Raw genomic sequence first — 18,802 nt, 5'->3', positions numbered from 1 at the left:
TTCATTTTCACCAGGGACAACTGACATTGTGAAGCAAGTAGTGTAGTTGTCAACCACCACATGAGTTTCTCACACCCACAGGAAGTATAATTCATCTACTTGGTGAATAATGGTTCCCAGAAGGCAACCCTCCCATTGGTCCGGGAAGGAGGTGTGTGCTGTCCACTGTTAAGCAATGATAAGTAGAGCTAAATGATACCAACAAAAACTAAACCCTGTGCATACAATTAACTCGCATCAAACATACTAAGTGTAATCATTTTGTTAGAAACTTAACATGGCAAACTACCTTGCGTGACTTCAGAACTACATCTTCCCCTATTTCCCTTCCAATATTGCCAACAATGAATCACAAACATTCATGAAGCCTAACATGGGAGTGAATTAGAGTTTAGCTGACAGGGTATTCGATTACAATATGACATATATCTTGTTTGCCTTGTTATAAGTGCCATAGGATATAATGTACTTGTAATTAGGCGGACGGGATATCCATCATATTTGTGACAGTGTACCCCTTCACCAAACTCTGTCAGGCCCTACATATCTATAATTATATATGAACAGGTTCCGTGGTGAGTTACAAATGCCTTTTAAGTATTATGATTATAAGTTAACTAGAAACAATATCCTCTTCATCTCTTTAAGAGGTTGTTAACTTGTTCCAATTTAGTTGAAGTGTAACGTTCTACTTCTTCCTTGTATCTCAATGTCATGGGCCGCTTGAGCCACAAGCATTGTTAATACTAGGAGAGGGTAGTCAAGACAACGTCCATAAATATATTAACCATTTCAGTAGGCTGAGTAGGCATGTTAACAAATCCTTTCTGCAGCTTTCCTAAATATGTAGATATTTCCAGAAAGTTTATTTGCAAGCTCATAAAACGTGCCAGCTGCTCAAATAAAATAATTCCTTCCTTTTTTACATGTGGCCCAAGTGATCGGGTGGGAAGGTCCCCTGAATGATTTTGTGAATGTGGACAGTGCCCTGAATTACTCATGATGTGGCTCTGTTTTTGGCCTTGAAGCACACATCTCACATGCATGTGCACTGAGGTCAGTTTTAGTTGCAAACCGTACTGGAGCTTTGTGATGTAGAGGTGTGCTCAATGCATACCTTCCATTGTAAGCGCGACTAGTGTCATCTTACTGGTTTGCATTAGACTAACAGTGGTGGAAGCATTGAATTCTAAGCAGTGGGAAATACCTTCCCCCATTACCCATTGGAGGGCAAGTGGCCGAGTTGACTAGCCTGTGTAAATTATCTGTTCAGTCTTTTGCAACCAGGTACATTGTGGCATGCTGTGTGCTTGGATACGCATGTGTGAGTGAGGCATTGTACATATTGCAGGATGCATAAAGAATGTGTATGTTATGGATAGCATGCGTAAAGCAGAATCCATTTTGGAATCTCTACTATAGAAATTAGGTACAAAATAGAGGTTCCAAGTAGCCTAAAGACATGCGAATTGTATTTCTAATATCCTTGGTGCTTTTGTTTGAATCAAGATTCTAGGATACGAGAGAACTAGAGATGATGATCTCCATAGGATTGCTTTTTCCTGGCCTATTTGTTTGCGTATTGACAGTGTTAACTCTATGGAGTTTGTAGAACCTTTAGAATTGCAGGGATTACATTTTGCCATGTCCCGTAGTTTAGCTCCCCAGGAGGTACTGCCTCTACTGGGCTAATAAGAGTAAAGTGTGAAGGCTTCCTTCCCTTTTGTGTCTGTATTATGGCTCTCTCTCTCTGAAAAGGAGATTTCCAGCTTCATCCCTATTTCCTGCTGATAAAAGAAGACGAAGACTGTGCTTGTAAATCTGCAAACCCTTATTCCCACATCACACTACCAGATCAGGGGATTTATTCGATTATATTTTTAGAAATATTAGCGAGGATATATGACAGACCAGACATAAATGCACCTCTCACCCCTCAATGGACATACATGTCTTTGGTGTCTGCATATTTATTTATTGTACTTGATCTGTTGCAACTAGGTTTTTTTGAAATCTTTTGTTTTTATTTTCAGCATCTGTGTTCCAATTCACTCTTTACGAAGTGTCAACTTACACTGTGGAGTCTGGCAAGTAGTCAGCAGTCCAGTCAAGTCAGCAGCACACGAACTCCACTTTCACTTGATTGGAAACTAAAGATGTTGTCAACATGTCGATCAGTTTAGCAATGTTGAACATGTCTACCTGCAGTTTTTGAAGTATATGACGGCATACTCTAGGCCAAGTATAAGTTACTACCACAGTCTGTTATCATTTTTAAGTGTCACTTTGTTTTATGGTTCCTACTCAGATAATAAGACTGAGCATCTAGGATGGCAGAACTTCAGAATCTGGAAGACTGAGTCCGTCCACACCATCAGTGAATGTCGACCCAATTCCTGAGTAGCTCACAGCGCCCCACCCAAAACCTTAAACCTATCAGGGTGGAACATGATTATGGCAACCTGAACATGATACTCTGACTCTCCAGGGAACTCCTGAAAACAGATCGTACCCTTTTGTGGCAATACTCATGCATGCCAAGGCAGAGCACAAAGACGTGCAAGATTAGTTTTCAGTACATTTTTTGGAACAATCCCAGTCCGGCATAAAGCGAGTGAGCTGGGATAACTGGGCAGATGAAACAAAGCAAATAACCAGCATTACAAGCATGGCAAAGAAATTAAAATATCCAACCATAGTGAACATGGTTCTAGATGTTCTAGAGGTTCTGGACGTTCCTATATAAACTTGCACTGAGAGCATAACAGGTGTACCCTTCTGCCTAGCCCGATCTAAGGGATTAGCCCCATCCCCATACCAAAGTCAGGAGTTGGCCTGTGATGCAGATGACAATCCTCTCTGGAAGCTAACAGATTAACACAAGCACAACTGCATGTCAAACACATCATTTCATCCCAGGAAGGTCTTGGCTGGAATGCCCTCTGCCCCTTCTGGGTCAGTGCACTGTTTGTATAATAAAGCCATACAGTGTTGGAAGCACAGCTATGATGCAATGCTGACTCCGGAATGGGCAGAAGAAGGACTAGGATATTGTTTATAGTGTTCCTAGCCTTGAACAGAAAGTACTGATTACATGTCATGCAAAGGCAAACCCACCAAGTAACTTGTACATTTTCCTAGAAGAATATCGTGCAGGAAATCCATGTAAATGTAATTGTTAAAAGCAGGTTAGCTAAAACATATAGGGGGTCATTCTGACCCTGGCGGTCCACGACCGCGGGAGCACCGCCAACAGGCTGGCGGTGCTCCCATGGGCATTCTGACCGCGGCGGTACAGCTGCGGTCAGATACGGGAAGCCGGCGGTGTCCCGCCGGTTTCCCGCTGCCCAAGGGAATCCTCCATTGCGGCACTGCAAGCAGTGCCGCCATGGGGATTACGACCCCCTTACCGCCAGCCTGGCTCTGGCGGTTTCGACCGCCAGAACCTGGCTGGCGGTAACGGGTGTCGCGGGGCCCCCTAACAGGGCCCCACCAAGATTTTCAGTGTCTGCCAAGCAGACACTGAAAATCGCGACGGGTGCAACTGCCGTCGCACCCCTACAACTCGGAGCCGGCATCCTCATGGAAGGGGGTTTCCCGCTGGGCTGGCGGGCGGCCTTCTGGCGGTCGCCTGCCAGCCCAGCGGGGAACTCAGAATAACCGCAGCGGTCTTTTGACCGCGCAGCAGTATTCTGGCGGTTCCCGCTTGGCGGGCGGCGGCTCAGAATGACCCCCATAGACTTCAAAATGTAAAATGAAGCTAAAAACAGGGGGAACCCACTTAGGTCCAAGAGGTCCTTACTACACAATTTCTCTGGGTCCTTCTCAATAAACGTAGTATCTTCTATGATGTACTCACATTTGTCCTTGTGAGAAGCCCATTCATTTATTTTGCCATGTTGTTGTTTCAACTCTTCTACTTAGTTAGACCTATGATCAATTGAATGAATGGTAGGATTGCCTTAGTTAACAGCAGATTTGATTTGATGTTAAATTTGATGAGGACAATCTGTGCTTATTATTTGTTCCTTTGCTACTCAGTAGTCATCTGAGAGTCTCTGCAGTAGTCTGTAAAGACATTGTGATTTATTTTTGGGCCATGGTTCCTGTAAAGAGCAGCAGGCTTCTCAACTTTATTTCACCAAAGCCTGCAAGCTCTTCATAGTTGGGCATTTGTTGCCATTGTTAGACCCATGCCCGGGATCCAGTTGAGGACAACAATTACAGTGCTATCCTTCATTAGTTGTGACCATATGAGGAAACATAGCTGACAATATTGACGGGACCATAGTTAGCACAATAGCTAGTGAATTATTGTCAGGGACCTTGACTCGGGCTATGTCTGTGGCCGCATTTGGACAATAATTCAAACAGTAGTTTTGACAAAAATTTGAGACTCAGTTGGAATCATAGATGGGTTCATTGATGACATTATAGCAAGAGTCAGTTAGACCCATAGGTAGGGCCATAGTTGGGACAACAGTTGGAGCCAAACTTGGAAAATTAAGACTATGGCTGAGTCTGTAGCTATGTCCACAATCCTAGCATGTCATGATTAGAAAGTTGAAATGGTAGTTGGGATCCTAGCAAAACAAATGGCTTGGTTACTGTACTTAGATAAATGGGAACTCTTAAGAAACAAAATTATTCTTTTGAGTTTGTGACGTCCCACCACCTCTACGAATAATAACCATTGTCAGGGTGAAACATCAAAGTCACTAAATTAACTTGAGCTCATACCCCAGTAGCAATAGCACAGAGAAGACAGGTATAACCTATGACCAAGTGTAAAGTATTTACGCAGTATCGAAATAGTAGTAATGGAAAACAATACAAATTCTCAAAGCAGATTAGAAAAATAGAGTAATATGTAATAATCACACCAAAATGACAAAAAGACAATATATAAATCCAGAGATACTTTTTTAGGTTTTCGAAGCCAAAAACCACAAAACATCAGTGATAGTCAATCGTCCAGGTAAACCAGGACAGAGGCACAATTTTAGGCTTACCATGATGGAGCGTGGGTTGAATAGGTTGCCATGTTCTTCCCGGTCAAAGAGTTTACCTTCTAACTAAGTGTTTTAAGTACCAACCAACAACAGTACACATCTAAAGCCTCCAGGACACTGGACAGGCATTTATAGAATCACACAGTGTCGGGCAGAGGAAAACGGCAAGATTTAGTCCAGTTGCTGTTGGTAAGCTGGGTACGTCCAGGAAAAGTTCACTTGCAGCTTGTTGTCTCTCTGTAGTCCCAAACGAGGTCAGCCAACTAACTCTTGGAGTCAACTTCTTTGTCCTGGGTACAAGAAGGAGTGGGTTCTTCAGGGCTTCTCTCAGGTCACAGACACCATGTCCAGTCCTATTCTGATCTTTGGCCCAGAAAGTGTTCTGAATTGGGTGTTTGGAGGTGCCACATTTATGCCTAGCACAAGCTAGTGGGTGGGGTAACACCTCAGCACTCCCTAACCAAGGGGATAAAGGTTCCTGGTGCCAAGGACATATACTTTTTTAGTAGTTCCTGTTTGCCGTACTGCAAAACAGGCCCAAATGCTATGTGTCAGGTAATTTAAGAAGATGGCGATAGTTTTCGGCCAAGCTAAACATGGGCTCTGAGGATGGAATATTTACTATGGTAATCCTAATGTGCTCTACATCTAACTCTAAAATCTAGTTTGAAGCAGGTACTGTATCCACACCAAACCATGAAACAGAATTCTGACAGGACAACAGCAAGGCCCTTCAGCAAACAGTAAAATTGTCTAGGCATCCTGTTTTCTCCCTTTTAAGTGTTCACCCAAGCGTTACATGTGGCTCATCATGCCTGTCAGGCAGGATTTAACAGTGTGGCATTGCAGAATGCCCACTGCCCCACTCCTAATATTCTGTAGAGTTCCGAGGAGTCATCTCTGCCCATTCAGGTCAGTCTTTTGTTTGTTTAAGAGAGGCATTTCACACTATTAAAGGCAGAGCATAGGCTGGGAGCTAGCTGAGGCTTAAGCTGACTCGTCTTCTGGCAACTCTGGCAGATAAAAGGTAGCATTCTCAAAGTTACTTTTTCTTAATTGTTATTAAAAATCAGATTTTGGGGGATTTTATATTAAAAACAGCTGTTTAAATATTTATTTAACCTGTCTCATTCCCCAGACACAATAGTATTATTTTAATGTGTACTCTATAGTTTTCCACAGCTGACAGCTAGGCCTGCCACAGTGAAAAAAGTTTTTTGGGCCTTGTCATTCTAGGAACGTGGTAGCATTATTTTTCTACAAGCCCCATTTTAAATACTATGCATCCTACCTTGTGAGCTGCAAGGTCTGCTTCAAGGTGACTTATTAATATGTAAAAGGAAGGTTTTGCTTCTGGCAAAAGAGTTATTTTGACAGGCTGTACTGCAGGGTTTAAACTGCAAAAGTCAGGCTATACAGGGATTGCCTGAAGTCATTGCCCTGCGTGTAGTGGATGGCACAATAGGTGCGGCATTCCACTAGTGGCATTTAACGTCCAGGCCCTGGGTGCACTTTCTACGTGATACATTAGGGACTTTGGACAAGTTCATTGTTCCAAGTAGGAATAAGCTAATTTAAGAATGTTTAGAAGGGGCGTACAGACATTTTACACCTGGTTAACAAAGATTAAATACACAGAGTTCTAAAGCCAGCAACAATATAGGGTCCAGCAAAAGGTGAAAAATTCAGGGTGAATATGCGGAAAAGGCGGATTTCCAACAGAAATATAGGACCTCATTATGATCTTGGCGGTCCAAACAGTGGATCGCCGAGATGACCTCCGCGGCAGGACCGCCAGTGCTGGCAGACCTATGACCGCCATATAATGATGCCTGGTGGAACACTGCCATTGATGGCGGTGTGAACCGCCAGACACCATACTGACAGTCGGTGGCAGAGGTGGATGCTGCCCCACTCTCACCACCACGTCAGCCAGACACCACCACGCCTATTATGATGCAGTAATAGGCGTGGCAGTTTACGGAGACGAAGTGCTGCCGGCAGAGCAGCATCCAGGGAGCCAGTTCTCTCTCGGAGCAGTGCCGAGAGAAAAGGGGGTTGGGTGTGTGTGTGTGGAGTGATTGAGTGCCTGCATGGGGGGGTGCATGTGTGTGTGAAGGGGAGATGTGTGTTCGCATGTATTTATGTATTTTTGGTATGTGTATGTCTGTGAATGTGTGCGTGTGCGATGTGTGCATGTGTAGGCATGTATGTGGATGTGTACATGTTTTTTAGGGGGGTGGGGGATGCTGAGGGGGGCTTGGGGGGGGTGGGAGGGGGAGGCAGTGGGGGGTGCCTGGAGTGTCACATATTGGTGACAGGAATGAGAATTCCTGTCACCAGTATGCTTTCCGCCAGGGATTACCTGGTGGGGTATCACACCAGGAAATCCCTGGTGGAAATGGGATCATTATCCCACCGCCGGTCTATGGTCGACTGCCGGGTCGACAGTAGCTACCTTTGGCCCTGGCGGTGGGTGGTGGTGAACTGGCTGCTTTGCAGCCAGTTCACTACTTGCATCATTATATGGTGGTTGAGCACCGCCATGCCGTTGGTGGTCATACCGCCACCGCCGGCATGGTGGTGCTCGACTGCCAAGATCATGATGAGGTCCATAGTTGGGATGTTAACTACGTCATACTTTTAAAAGCTTTTAATCCCATTCAAAGATATTTAGTATCCTAGCTAGAACCATGGTTTAAGATCCATAGTTAGTATTGAAGGTTTTGTGCTTTTATATATTTGTGCCTGAATAACTCCATGTAGAACGTAAATTTACTTTCAGATTCGCAAGTGCACACTCACATGGTGCTGTTACATTTGAAACAAATTTGCTCTGTCTTTTAAAAGTGTATTTTTCTACCTCACTCTTTTTGACTAGGAATCATTTTAGGCCTGGACAATATCTTGTTTAATATGGATGTCCCCTCTTGCATGTTCACTGTTCATCATTTCTTCAGCACACAGTCAAGACGTCTTGGGCAATAGGGGCAGACCTGTTCTTGAGCTTCTTGGTGACTTTATTGTTTCTTCATTTCCATTGGCGTTAGCCTTGCTGTTCTGGATGAAAACTTTCCATCACCTAAATCGAAATGTTGCATTTCCCAAGGACCTTCTACTAACTCAGCTTATTCATTGAAAATAATTTGTTGTTGTTCATGTAACTAGTTTGGTCTGCCATCTGTTGTCATTAGCATAGAGTGGACAGAATCAATATTCATTTAGTGCTTAGACGCTAAAGCAGAATGACTTTTCTTAGAAATGTGCTTTGATTTGTTGAGGATGTAATTCTTTTGCTCACACCATGATGATTCTGCAGAACTTATTATTGCCTATGCAAGAAAACTGTATGTAAACCCATGTTTTTGGGGGGTGAGCAGATCTTTACTTTTGCTACTACGGATGCTGTCCGACTTCCTGTTCATTTTGCAGCTAAGAATTTTTCTGTTTTGCATATTATTCTGTAATACCCTATTCTGAGATCATTGATTCTTTATACATTTGCATTTATGATCTCTATAACACACTATTTGAATTTGAAACGTGTTTATTCATGATATATAACTCAATTATTGACTCTGTCCCTACCTAATTGACTGTATTTAGATATTTTGAGTGCTGTCTTATCTTGGGACACATTGCCTCATTAAATTGAGGTTTAACAGCATCTCTGATTCAGCAACCTGTGGAAAAGTTGTTGAGGTAATATTTTAGCATGTACAAATGTAGGGGTTCCTCACATTATGTAGGGCAATAGAGTGTTAATATTTGGAGCAACACATAATACATTCTGACAATATTGCAGTAGGTTCACTTTCATCCTGATATGTGTAAGGCACTTTACCACAGTTTTAAGTGTATTGCACAGTGGACGTTCTATGTCAACTTCCATGTTGAGATTCATGTTCCAGGGAAGTCAGTTGGCTGACGGCTCACTCCCTGTAAATTGTGAGTTATGTGAATTCCCTGTAAGCATTACTGTCTCAGCATCTTTACAATGGGGATGGGGATGGTATATTAACACATTTCTTTCAAACCTCACTCCACTACATCTTTACTAAGCCTTTGACAAAAGCATTCATTCTTGCTTTGGCTGTGAGCTTCAGAATATGTCTGTGCCAAGTATGTCATAACCCGACAGAGTGAAGACGCTCTAAGGTGGTGATCTTTTGCCTTGTTCTTCCATTTTGTTTTAGGTGTGCATTGTCCAGAAGAGGGACACCAAAAAAATGTACGCTATGAAGTACATGAACAAGCAGAAATGTGTGGAGCGAAATGAAGTGCGGAATGTCTTTAAGGAACTGCAGGTGATGCAGCTGCTGGAGCACCCCTTTCTGGTGAATCTGTGGTGAGTGATCTTTGGTTGCTTCCAGTCCCACATGTTAGGAGGATGAGTGTAGTGGGCAAGGGCTAACTTCGTGCAAGAGAGATCCATGGGTGTAATTTGATGTTGAAGGTGGAAAGGCATCAAGACCATGGACCTGATTCAGTAATGCCTGTTGAGTATCCACAAAAGAATACTTAACAACTGTAAATGAATACAACTGTGTACTGTGCATCTCAGCAGTGTGCAATTATGTAGAAGGAAACCCATTCAAGGGGTTAGTGGATCAAGCTGTTGTTTATCTTGGGAGTATTTGAACGTCTACAAGCTTTTGAGCCTATGGGCATTCACGAACACCTCTCTGAACCTTGCTACCCTGGAAATGGTCAGAGATTTTCTCAAAGTACTAGAGAAACTTCTTTCCAGAATGGAGAAGAGAAAATAAAGCCCCCAGACATTATGGAGATCTAAGGGAAGTGGTTTCTCCACGGAAAAATATTTTCGCGAAAAAAATTGCAGTCGCACAGTGGTACTGTCTTTCTCCATTGTGGAATTCTACTCTACTAGAATTCCACACTGGTGAAACTGCAGTGTCTAAAAATACAACATTGTCAATAGTACACCAAGGAACCTGCATTTGGGGCAACGTTCTAGGCAAGTTATGCTTGTGAATAGAAAAATAGTAAATCTGTGCTATAGTAGTACTGCTTGGAGTGCAGATTCAATACTACGTTTTGGATTTGGAACACATGTCTTTAACAAGTATGTGCGTATTTTGCTATGTTGAGATTTTTATTTTCGGAGTTTTATGAGAACTTTGGATACATAGCTGTTTTGGAGGGATCGCCTGCTTCTACAAATCTCCGTTGCTGGCTGTGCACACCATGTGCCCTTGTCTGATTGCTCTCACCCTTCTGATAATACAAAATCCCCTTCACTTGAAAAAACACAATTGGCACATGACTCATGAGTGGTTCTCAATGTAGTATGATGCTATTGTGATACCTTGATTTCTGCAGCATGTGCTCTTAAACGGCAGCATCAATGCCCCCCTGAATGGAAAGGTTTCACCAAACCCATATTAAAAGTAGCCTTGAACTAAACAAAATATTGTAAAGTAATATTAATTATTTTGTTGTACGAAGCTAATTACCTATATGTCCGGCATACTCAATTTCATCTGATACCTAATATACATACATGGAAACAAGTATTGCATGTTTTATGTGTCTAAGTTAAACGTTACTTAGAATATTCCCTCTACTAACATCTTTTTCTTTCACTGACCTTCCGGAATATACCATCAAAATCAATCAAATGTTTAAATAGCCACTTATTAGCAGATTAGAATAAAAATTTAATTTTAGACTAGTATGAATCAATGATGAAAGAGTAAAGATTTTAACTTTCAAATGTATTCTCTCTTAGCCTATATTTGTAGCATATTCACAAAAGTGCCTCATTGACTTAATAGCCTCAAATTGTTATAAAGGCAGAGAATTAAGGAGGGACCCCTCTTATTTCTGCCATTTATCCTCATTGCCTGCCTGAGCTATCTGATTTAAAGAAGCGTTCCAAACAAAGAAATTTGGACATAATGGCCCTCATTTTGACCCTGGCGGTCTTTTGACCACCAGGGTAAATGTTGCAGTCCCACCGCCAATAGGTGGGTGGTGCAGACCGCCACATTATGAGTTGGCCTTTTCCAGCCTCCATATCTCCACTCATATCGCCATGGCAGTCGGAACTGCCGGCCCAGAGATGTTCATCTCCGCCCCGGCGGTCCACAGAAGACTGCCAGCAGTATTAAGAGCCAGCTTTCTGCCATGGTTTTCATGGAAACGGTAAAAGGAAATTTCTTCCCTATCACCGTAGACGACTCCCCCACCCCCTCCAGCAAGCACTAGACCCCACTCACCCACAGCGCCCATCACCCCTCCCTTCAGCCACAGCGCCCCATCCCCAACCCCCTTCAGCCACAGCGTGCCCTCCCCACACCCTCCAACCCCCCTCCCCCACACATGCACACAGACACCCACACACACTACGCATACACCCATTCGCCTACAGCTACATACACACATTCACACACACGCATACAAACATGCATTCACAACATTCATACACACATTCAAGCATACATACTCACACCCATCTAAACATGCATACTCACACACAAGCACGCATTCACCACAACACTCACACTTGCATACACACTTACATACAGACACGCACTCACTTCAACATTCATACACGCATACAACCACACATGTACACATTCATGCACACACGCAGACACCACACACTCATGCACGCATACAACACCCCCCACCCTCCCACCTCCCTCCCCTGTTGGATGATCACCTTACCTGTTTCCGGTAGAAGGTTGTCCGATAGGGAATGGGAAGGGGCGCATCCATCGCCAGCAGCACACAGCCAGCAGGACACCGCCAGGCCTTCTTATGGCCCATAATAAGACAGGCGGTGTCCTACTGGTGGGGCGGGACCGGTGGTGAAACCGCCAGAGCGCCTCCACTCAAAGTGTGGCAAAAATCCGGCAGTACCCATGATATGGTGGGCAGAAGACAGCCAGCACTGGCTGTCTTCTGCCACTCGCAGCTTTGGCGGTCTTCAAGGAAGACTGCCATAGTCGTAATGAGGGCCATTGTGATCTAATCACCAAATATTTTGCCAGTACGGTGCCTACTATTGGATGACACACAGATATTCCAAAAGTTACAATGATCCTATGAGAATGCTGAATTTATGTTATATCTGTGGGTGTGCTTACATCCGCCTGAGTGTAGTCTGCTATGGAGGCAGGCTGGAGGGGTCAGGGATGGTGATACATTGAATGGATGTTTAGTTTCTCTACAATTCGAACTCTATGATCGATAATGTAAAGGCACAAAGAGTTGCTTAAATGCTTTTGGTCAGGCCATGTGCCCAATGTCTTGTTGGTGGCCAACCCCTGCTCCGCACAGCAGAAGGTATGTGTATTGGTGGTTGGTCGTCCTCCACTGCAAATGACTTTTAGCTTTGTGAATTAGGGTTGGTAGCAGGGCCTCGCCAGGCTCCTTGCACAATGCTTCATGGGTGACCATTCAATCTACACACAGCCTTTGGCCATACAAAGGGGTTGATAGCTGGAGTGCAGCTGATCCACCGCAGTCAGCCTACCCCACTGTGCATATATATCTATATATCTATACAATATATATATATATATTTGTATTATATATATATATATTTATATATATATATAAAATGCACACTACCTACTTGCCAGTAGGTAGTTATAGTTAGGACCTAGTGTCCATGTTTTTTGACGTGCCTTTATCTATGGTACTGTTTGATGAATCTTCACAAAAGTTTTTTTTAAAGTGTGCCCAAGGGTTTTATTGTGCATGGAAAATTTAGGGGTGAGCTATCAAGCAGGGACTGAGAAAAAGAAAGGGGGGGGGGTCAAAAACAGTGTATTTCCAATTTTAATTTCAGTAGGGGTTTTGAACATGACTGCAGCCCGAACTGCTGGACGGAATTACACCAAATTTGGCAGAAAGGTAGGTTTTGGTCCAGATACAAGCCTTTTTGCTATTTGGTGCAAATACATTTAGTTGTTTTCAAGATATTAAAGGATATCCAAATTTGTATATCTGGGTGGATCCTCAGCACAGATCTGATGGTGAGATCTGATTGGCTGTCAACATTTCAACTAGAAAGTGAGGTCAGTTATCTTGGGACCAATATACATGAAAGCACCATTTGAAATGCATTGTAGTGAATAGCAGATTATGAGGGTCACAAAAAGGAGAGCATGATGGTGATAACAGATTTCAATTACAATATAAATCATTTGTTGCTATGGTGATTTTCACCTGTGAAAAAGCCTTCTGCTGGGATTTCATGAATCATGTTTAAGATAAAACAGTTTTCTCATGATTTTCCCTTAGAGGTTATGGTAGGTGCTCCAGAAGCTAAAAGGAAAGCATATTTTCCTCAGCCATTTAAGAATGAAGTCTGACATTCTCAGTGAAACATGAACTCCCAACAGAAGCAGCCTACTAGTTGACTCCCTTGTGTTCTACTGCAGCCCCCAAGAGTGTTCTAAATAACTACTAGAGCACTAACAGTCTTACTTATGACAAAAGTGTGGTGCACCTGAAGTCATCTTGATTGAATCAAACTGGTAAAACTTAAAACATTTAATTTAGGAAGGAACCGAATGAGGGAGTTCATTTTGTCATAGAAATTACGGTTAGTGCTGTAGAAAGAAAACAAGGACACGTTTTAAGGGAGTTCTCAAATATCTTCCTTTTGTACTTCAACAGGAGCAGCTGGTCAGTTGATTCCCTTGTCTTCTACCTCAGCTTTCCAGAGTGTTCTAACAACTAAAGCGCCAAGAATCTTATTACTGACAAAAGTGTGGCATTAATGAAGCCTTCTTGATCAAATCAAACTGGTAAAACTTGAAACATTTAATTTAGAAAGCAACAAAATGAGGTGGTTAATTTTGTAACTGAAATTATGGTTAGTGCAGGATAAAGAAAAAATAGGACACATTTTAAGTGAGTTCTCAAATATCTTCCTCTTCTATTCCATTAAAACTTTCTGACATATAGACTGAAGTATGCATATTCTTAATTTAGAGAGCTTCGTAACAAAGGAGTCTTCCAAGATAGCCACCAGAGAAAAAAGAGTCCAATTGTAGCACAAATATCACCCAAATGTAGCCAAAGTATGACAGAAGCATGCAAAACATTTTTTTGTTTTGCAGTTTTATATAGCACAGACTTGACCCGAAGGTATTGAAGTCCTTTACATGGTCATCAGTTGCATTATACAAGAACACATTCCTTTTGGGCTTTAGGCATGTGGAGATTAAGCGATTTGCCCAGAATCACAGGATGTCGAGCTGATGCTGAAACTCAAACCTGGTTCCCCAGTTGCAAAGTCTGCAGCTCTGGCTGTAACACCACATTCTTTCCCCTAAGTGCAACAAATAATCAAGTGATCAACTGGATAAAAAAAAACATCAAGATAGGAAGTCATTTAAAAGCGCTTTGTCGCTATTCGAAAACTCAGAAAATATGTCCTCATTTTACTTTTTTACAGCAGTAACCATACTTTCTATGGAAATAAGACCATCTCATTTTTATAATTTCTAAAGGAAATGCTTGAATTATTAAAGTGTTGATTACATCAAGATGACATCAGGCGTGCCACCGTTTTGTAAGAAATATAGAATGTTAGCAGTCTAGTTGTTCATTAGAGTACTGTGGGGTGCAGCTGTCAGGGGCACGGGCTCGAAAAATTTAGACTGTTGCAATGTAACTGACCATTGAGGGCATAATAAAGAGGCATTGGCAATACAATCATACATGCCAACAGACCTGAGTCAGGCAAAAGACTCCTGATGTTTTTTATCCCAAAGAACTTTATTTTATCTGTCTCCTGCTCACAATCTTCTCTTTTGCAGTGCTACTCAATGGGGAAAATCAATTGACCAGGTATTTTTTAACTCTCTCTCTTACCAAGTTCAAAATGTTGGCATGTATGGTACATTGGATCACGGAGGGCAGGAGAAATGGGGCATGGACTTGGGTAACAGAAGGCAGGAGGGAGATGGGCAGGGGCACCAAACTGACCTTACAGGGCAGCCATCAGATGTTGCAGCAGCACAGTACACAACACAGGGCAAGTGGGATGGCAGTGCAACACAACAGACCAGGGAAAGCAATAGGGAGGGGACTGGGCCATAAACATGTCCCTACGAGAACAGAGGGTAAAGAGGCAAGGGCAGCAAGCTGACCATGCGTGACAGAAAGGTGGGACAGTTGTAGCATAGCAGACAATGGCAGGAGGGAGGCGGCGGGGCAGGACAACGGACCCTGTAAGGGAGGAGGGAGGTGATAGGGGCCTGTACATGGGAAACGAAGGGCAGGGGTCAAGGAAGCAGGAACAGCAAGCTGACCATGCAGGGCAGGCGGGATGGGAATTAGAAGCACAACACATCTCAGAGGGCAACAGTGAAACTATAATGGTATACATGCAGCCAATGGAGGGAAGGTGGGAGGGGTCAGGGGCAGCAAGCAGACCACACAGGGCTGTGGCAGCACAGAAGGCCATGCATGGTATTGAGGGAGGGATAGAGGCAACAAAAAGGCCATGGTGGGCAAGAGAGAGTAGGAAGGTCATGTACAAAGGACCATGGAGAACAGAAGAGAGGGGTAGGGGCTGGACACAGACAAGAGAGGATAGGGGAAAGGACATCACAACAGGCCATGCAAGGCAGACAGGAGGAGCAGTTGCCACACAACAGAGTATGGAGGGCAGATGAAAGTGGCAGCAAATGGACCATGGAGGACAGGAGAGAACTCGGACGGGCGGGGTAGAGGTGGTAGGGAAAAGCGGTAGCCACCTGACCATGCGAGGCAGCTGGAAGGGGCATTGGCAGTTCAACAGAACACTCAGAGTAGACAGGAGGGGCAATGGCAGGTCAATGAAACATAGTGAAAAGAAGGAGGGAGCAAGGCAATGCATACAGACGTTGACGGGCAAGGGAAACAGGGTAGGGGCAGCAAGCTAAGCACAGAGGCTAAGCAGGAGAGCAATTAAAGGGCATAGAATTGATCAACGAGGGGCAAGAGGAGTGGGCAGGGACAGCAAGCTAAACGGAGAGCAGTGGCACCACATCGGACCAGGCAGGGCAGGAGGTAGGGGCTGGTGCATGTACTCGGACAACTTAGGATGGAAGGAGATGATGGGACAGCAAGCTAACTGTTCAGGGCAGGCAGGAACGCCAGTGGCAGAACAACAGCCACACAGGGCTGTAATGAGGAAGCCAGGGTATGAACTTGGACAATGGATGGCAAGGAGTAGCTGGGGCAGGAAGAGCAAGCTTAGGTGGGAACAGCACAAGGCCAGGCGGGGCCCTGCATCCAAACTTTCCCCCATGTGCATTGCGATGGGCATCCTACTTAATGTAAAAAAACAAAAACTAGAAATTCACTGAAAACAACAAAAATTACAAGGACTTTATAGTTAGGAAATAAAATAAAAAACCCTTAGCAATTCACTAAAAAAACAAAAGTTACAGGGATATTATAGTTAGGTTCAGATTTTACATGCACAAAACCGTAGAAAATCAGCTGTTAAAGTTAGAGTTATATCAAGTAACTGTAACTCGTGCACTAAGGTAACTATAATTCACGCCCTTGCCTTGCACTGCTAATTACCCCAGATGTTACATCACACATGACATATTCTATGACTTCATTGATAATATCACAGTAACATTTTTCAGTAAAATTATTGGTGAGAAAACTGTGCATGGCAGGGGCGCAAGTTATAGTTACCTTAGGGCACGAGCTATTGTTACTTGAAATAACTTTAGCAGCTGAATATCTATGGTTTTTTGCATGTACAATCTGAACCTAACTATAACTACCCAAACCTGTTCCGCACACGGCCTTTTGACGTGCATGGCGGGGGTTGTCCAAATGGCCTGGCCTCTGGTCAGATGCTGCAGCTAACCCCCTAACCACCCAACCCCACGCTGCACACAGCCTTTGGCTTTTGGGTGTGAGAGTGGCTGTGACAGTGTCTATCTGGGTGTGAGAGTTGGCACATCAGTGTCATAGTGGGTCTGTGAGTGGGTGCGGCATTGTCTGTGTGGGTCTGTGAGTGGGTGCGTGACGATTTCAGTGGGTTTGTGAGTGGGTGTGAGAGTCTGAGTGGTTCCGAGAGTTGGTGCTTGAGTGTCTGAATGGGTCTTTGAGTGTTTGTATGAGTGTCGGTGGGTCTGTGATTGGGTGCATAAGTTTGTGAGTGGGTCTGTGAGTCCATATGTTAGTGTCTCAGTGGCTCTTTCAATGAGTGTATGAGTGTCAGTGTGTCTCTCAGTGGGTTGATGCATTTCTAAGTGGGTCTGCGACTGGATGTATGAGTGACTGAGTGGGTCTTTGAGTGGTTGTATAAGTGTCTGAGTGGGTCTGTGTTTGGGTGTCTGAATGTCTGAAGGGATCTTTGAGTGGGTGTATGAGTGTCAGTGGATCTCTGAGTGGGTGCATGAGAGTCTGTGTGGGTCTGTGAGAGGAGGTGTGAGTGTGAGTAGATCTGTGATTGGGTGTGTGAGTGTCTGAATGGGTCATTGACTAGGTGTATGAGTGCCAGTGGGTCTGTGAGTGGGTGTATGAGTGTCAGTGTGTCTTTGAGTGGGTGTAGGTCTGTAGTTTGTGCGTGGCTGCAGCAGTGTTTAAGTGGCTCTGTGATTGAATGTCTCAATGGGTCTTTGAGTGGGGGTATGTGTGTTAATGGATCTGTGAGTGGGTGCATGAGTGTCTGTATGGGTCTATGAGTGGATGCATGAGTGCCTGAGTGGATCTTGGAGTGGTTGTATGAGTGTCTGAATGGGTCTTTGAGAGGGTGTATGAGTGTCAGTGCATCTGTGAGAAGATGTATGAGAGTCTGTATTGGTCTGTGGGTGGTTGCATCAGTGTCTGAGCAGCTCTGTGATTGGGTGTCTGAATGTCTCAATGGGTCTTTGAGTGGGTGTATGAGTGTCAAAGGATCTGTGAGTAGGTGCAAGTGTTTTCTGGGTGGGTCTGTGAGTGGGTGCTTGAGTTTCTGAGTGGATCTGGTAGTTGATATTGGAGTGTCTGAATAAGTCTTTGAGTGTGTGTGAGTGTCTGAGTGAGTCTGACAGTGCGTGCATTAGTGTGAGAGTGAATGTGTAAATGTATATTTGTTCAAAAATTGTTTCGCCAGGTTTGTGACTCCGCTGCGGCATTACATGGGGGCACTGTGCACTGCGACGGAGTATGGGGAAAATGTGTTTGGGGACATATTTGGGCTTTACCCACACTGTAAAAAATGAGGTGTGGTCCCCAGGGTGGGAAGTGGGGAACCCAGTTTTAAAAACAAAAGTGTACAAAATATGCTTGTTGATGGCTCCTGGGTGTCCCATGGAGCAGCTTGTATGATGCTGCAGCACCCGATTAAAAAAAAAAGTGTTGCCAGCTCCTGGTCAGCCCTGGGCAATTTGGCCAATTATAGGGAGACAGCAGGGCCGCAAGGACCATGGAACTACCCCCTCTTGGCCCCCAACAAAAATGAAATAAACAATGAAAAAGAGAATAATAAATCGCATCCATAGCTGCTTGTGTATTATTCACTGCTCCTAGCACCCCATAATGCCCCCCATGGACTAATTTACATATATTTTACTGATGGTGGTGCCCAGACTCTAGGCAGGGTCACCACCAGCATTCTTTTTAAGTATTTTGAGGGATGCGGGCGTGCAGCAGCCTCTCCCTAATACTTAAAAAAATTAACCCTATGCTTCCTGGAGTCTATGGAATATAGGTCCCAGGGGAAACTATTAATATGTTTAAGCATTTCTAGAGATGGAGGTTTTTCATTCAGCTGGGAAACTCAAGGATGCCTTGTGTTTGTGTTTTTGGTT

General features: G+C 43.9%; 1 protein-coding gene across 1 annotated transcript in view; it reads left to right on the top strand.

Moving 5' to 3' along the window:
* The window catches only part of STK32A (serine/threonine kinase 32A), a 651,463-nt gene that overhangs the window by 155,096 nt on the left and 477,565 nt on the right, over window positions 1–18,802 (top strand). The window contains exon 4 of the mRNA XM_069244672.1: window positions 9,209–9,360. Coding sequence (XP_069100773.1) covers window positions 9,209–9,360 — 152 coding nt within the window. The remainder of the gene's footprint in view (window positions 1–9,208; window positions 9,361–18,802) is intronic.

Source organism: Pleurodeles waltl, chromosome 7 (assembly GCF_031143425.1).
Source record: "Pleurodeles waltl isolate 20211129_DDA chromosome 7, aPleWal1.hap1.20221129, whole genome shotgun sequence".
NCBI lineage: Eukaryota > Metazoa > Chordata > Amphibia > Caudata > Salamandridae > Pleurodeles > Pleurodeles waltl.
This window is presented reverse-complemented; position numbering and strand designations above follow the sequence as displayed.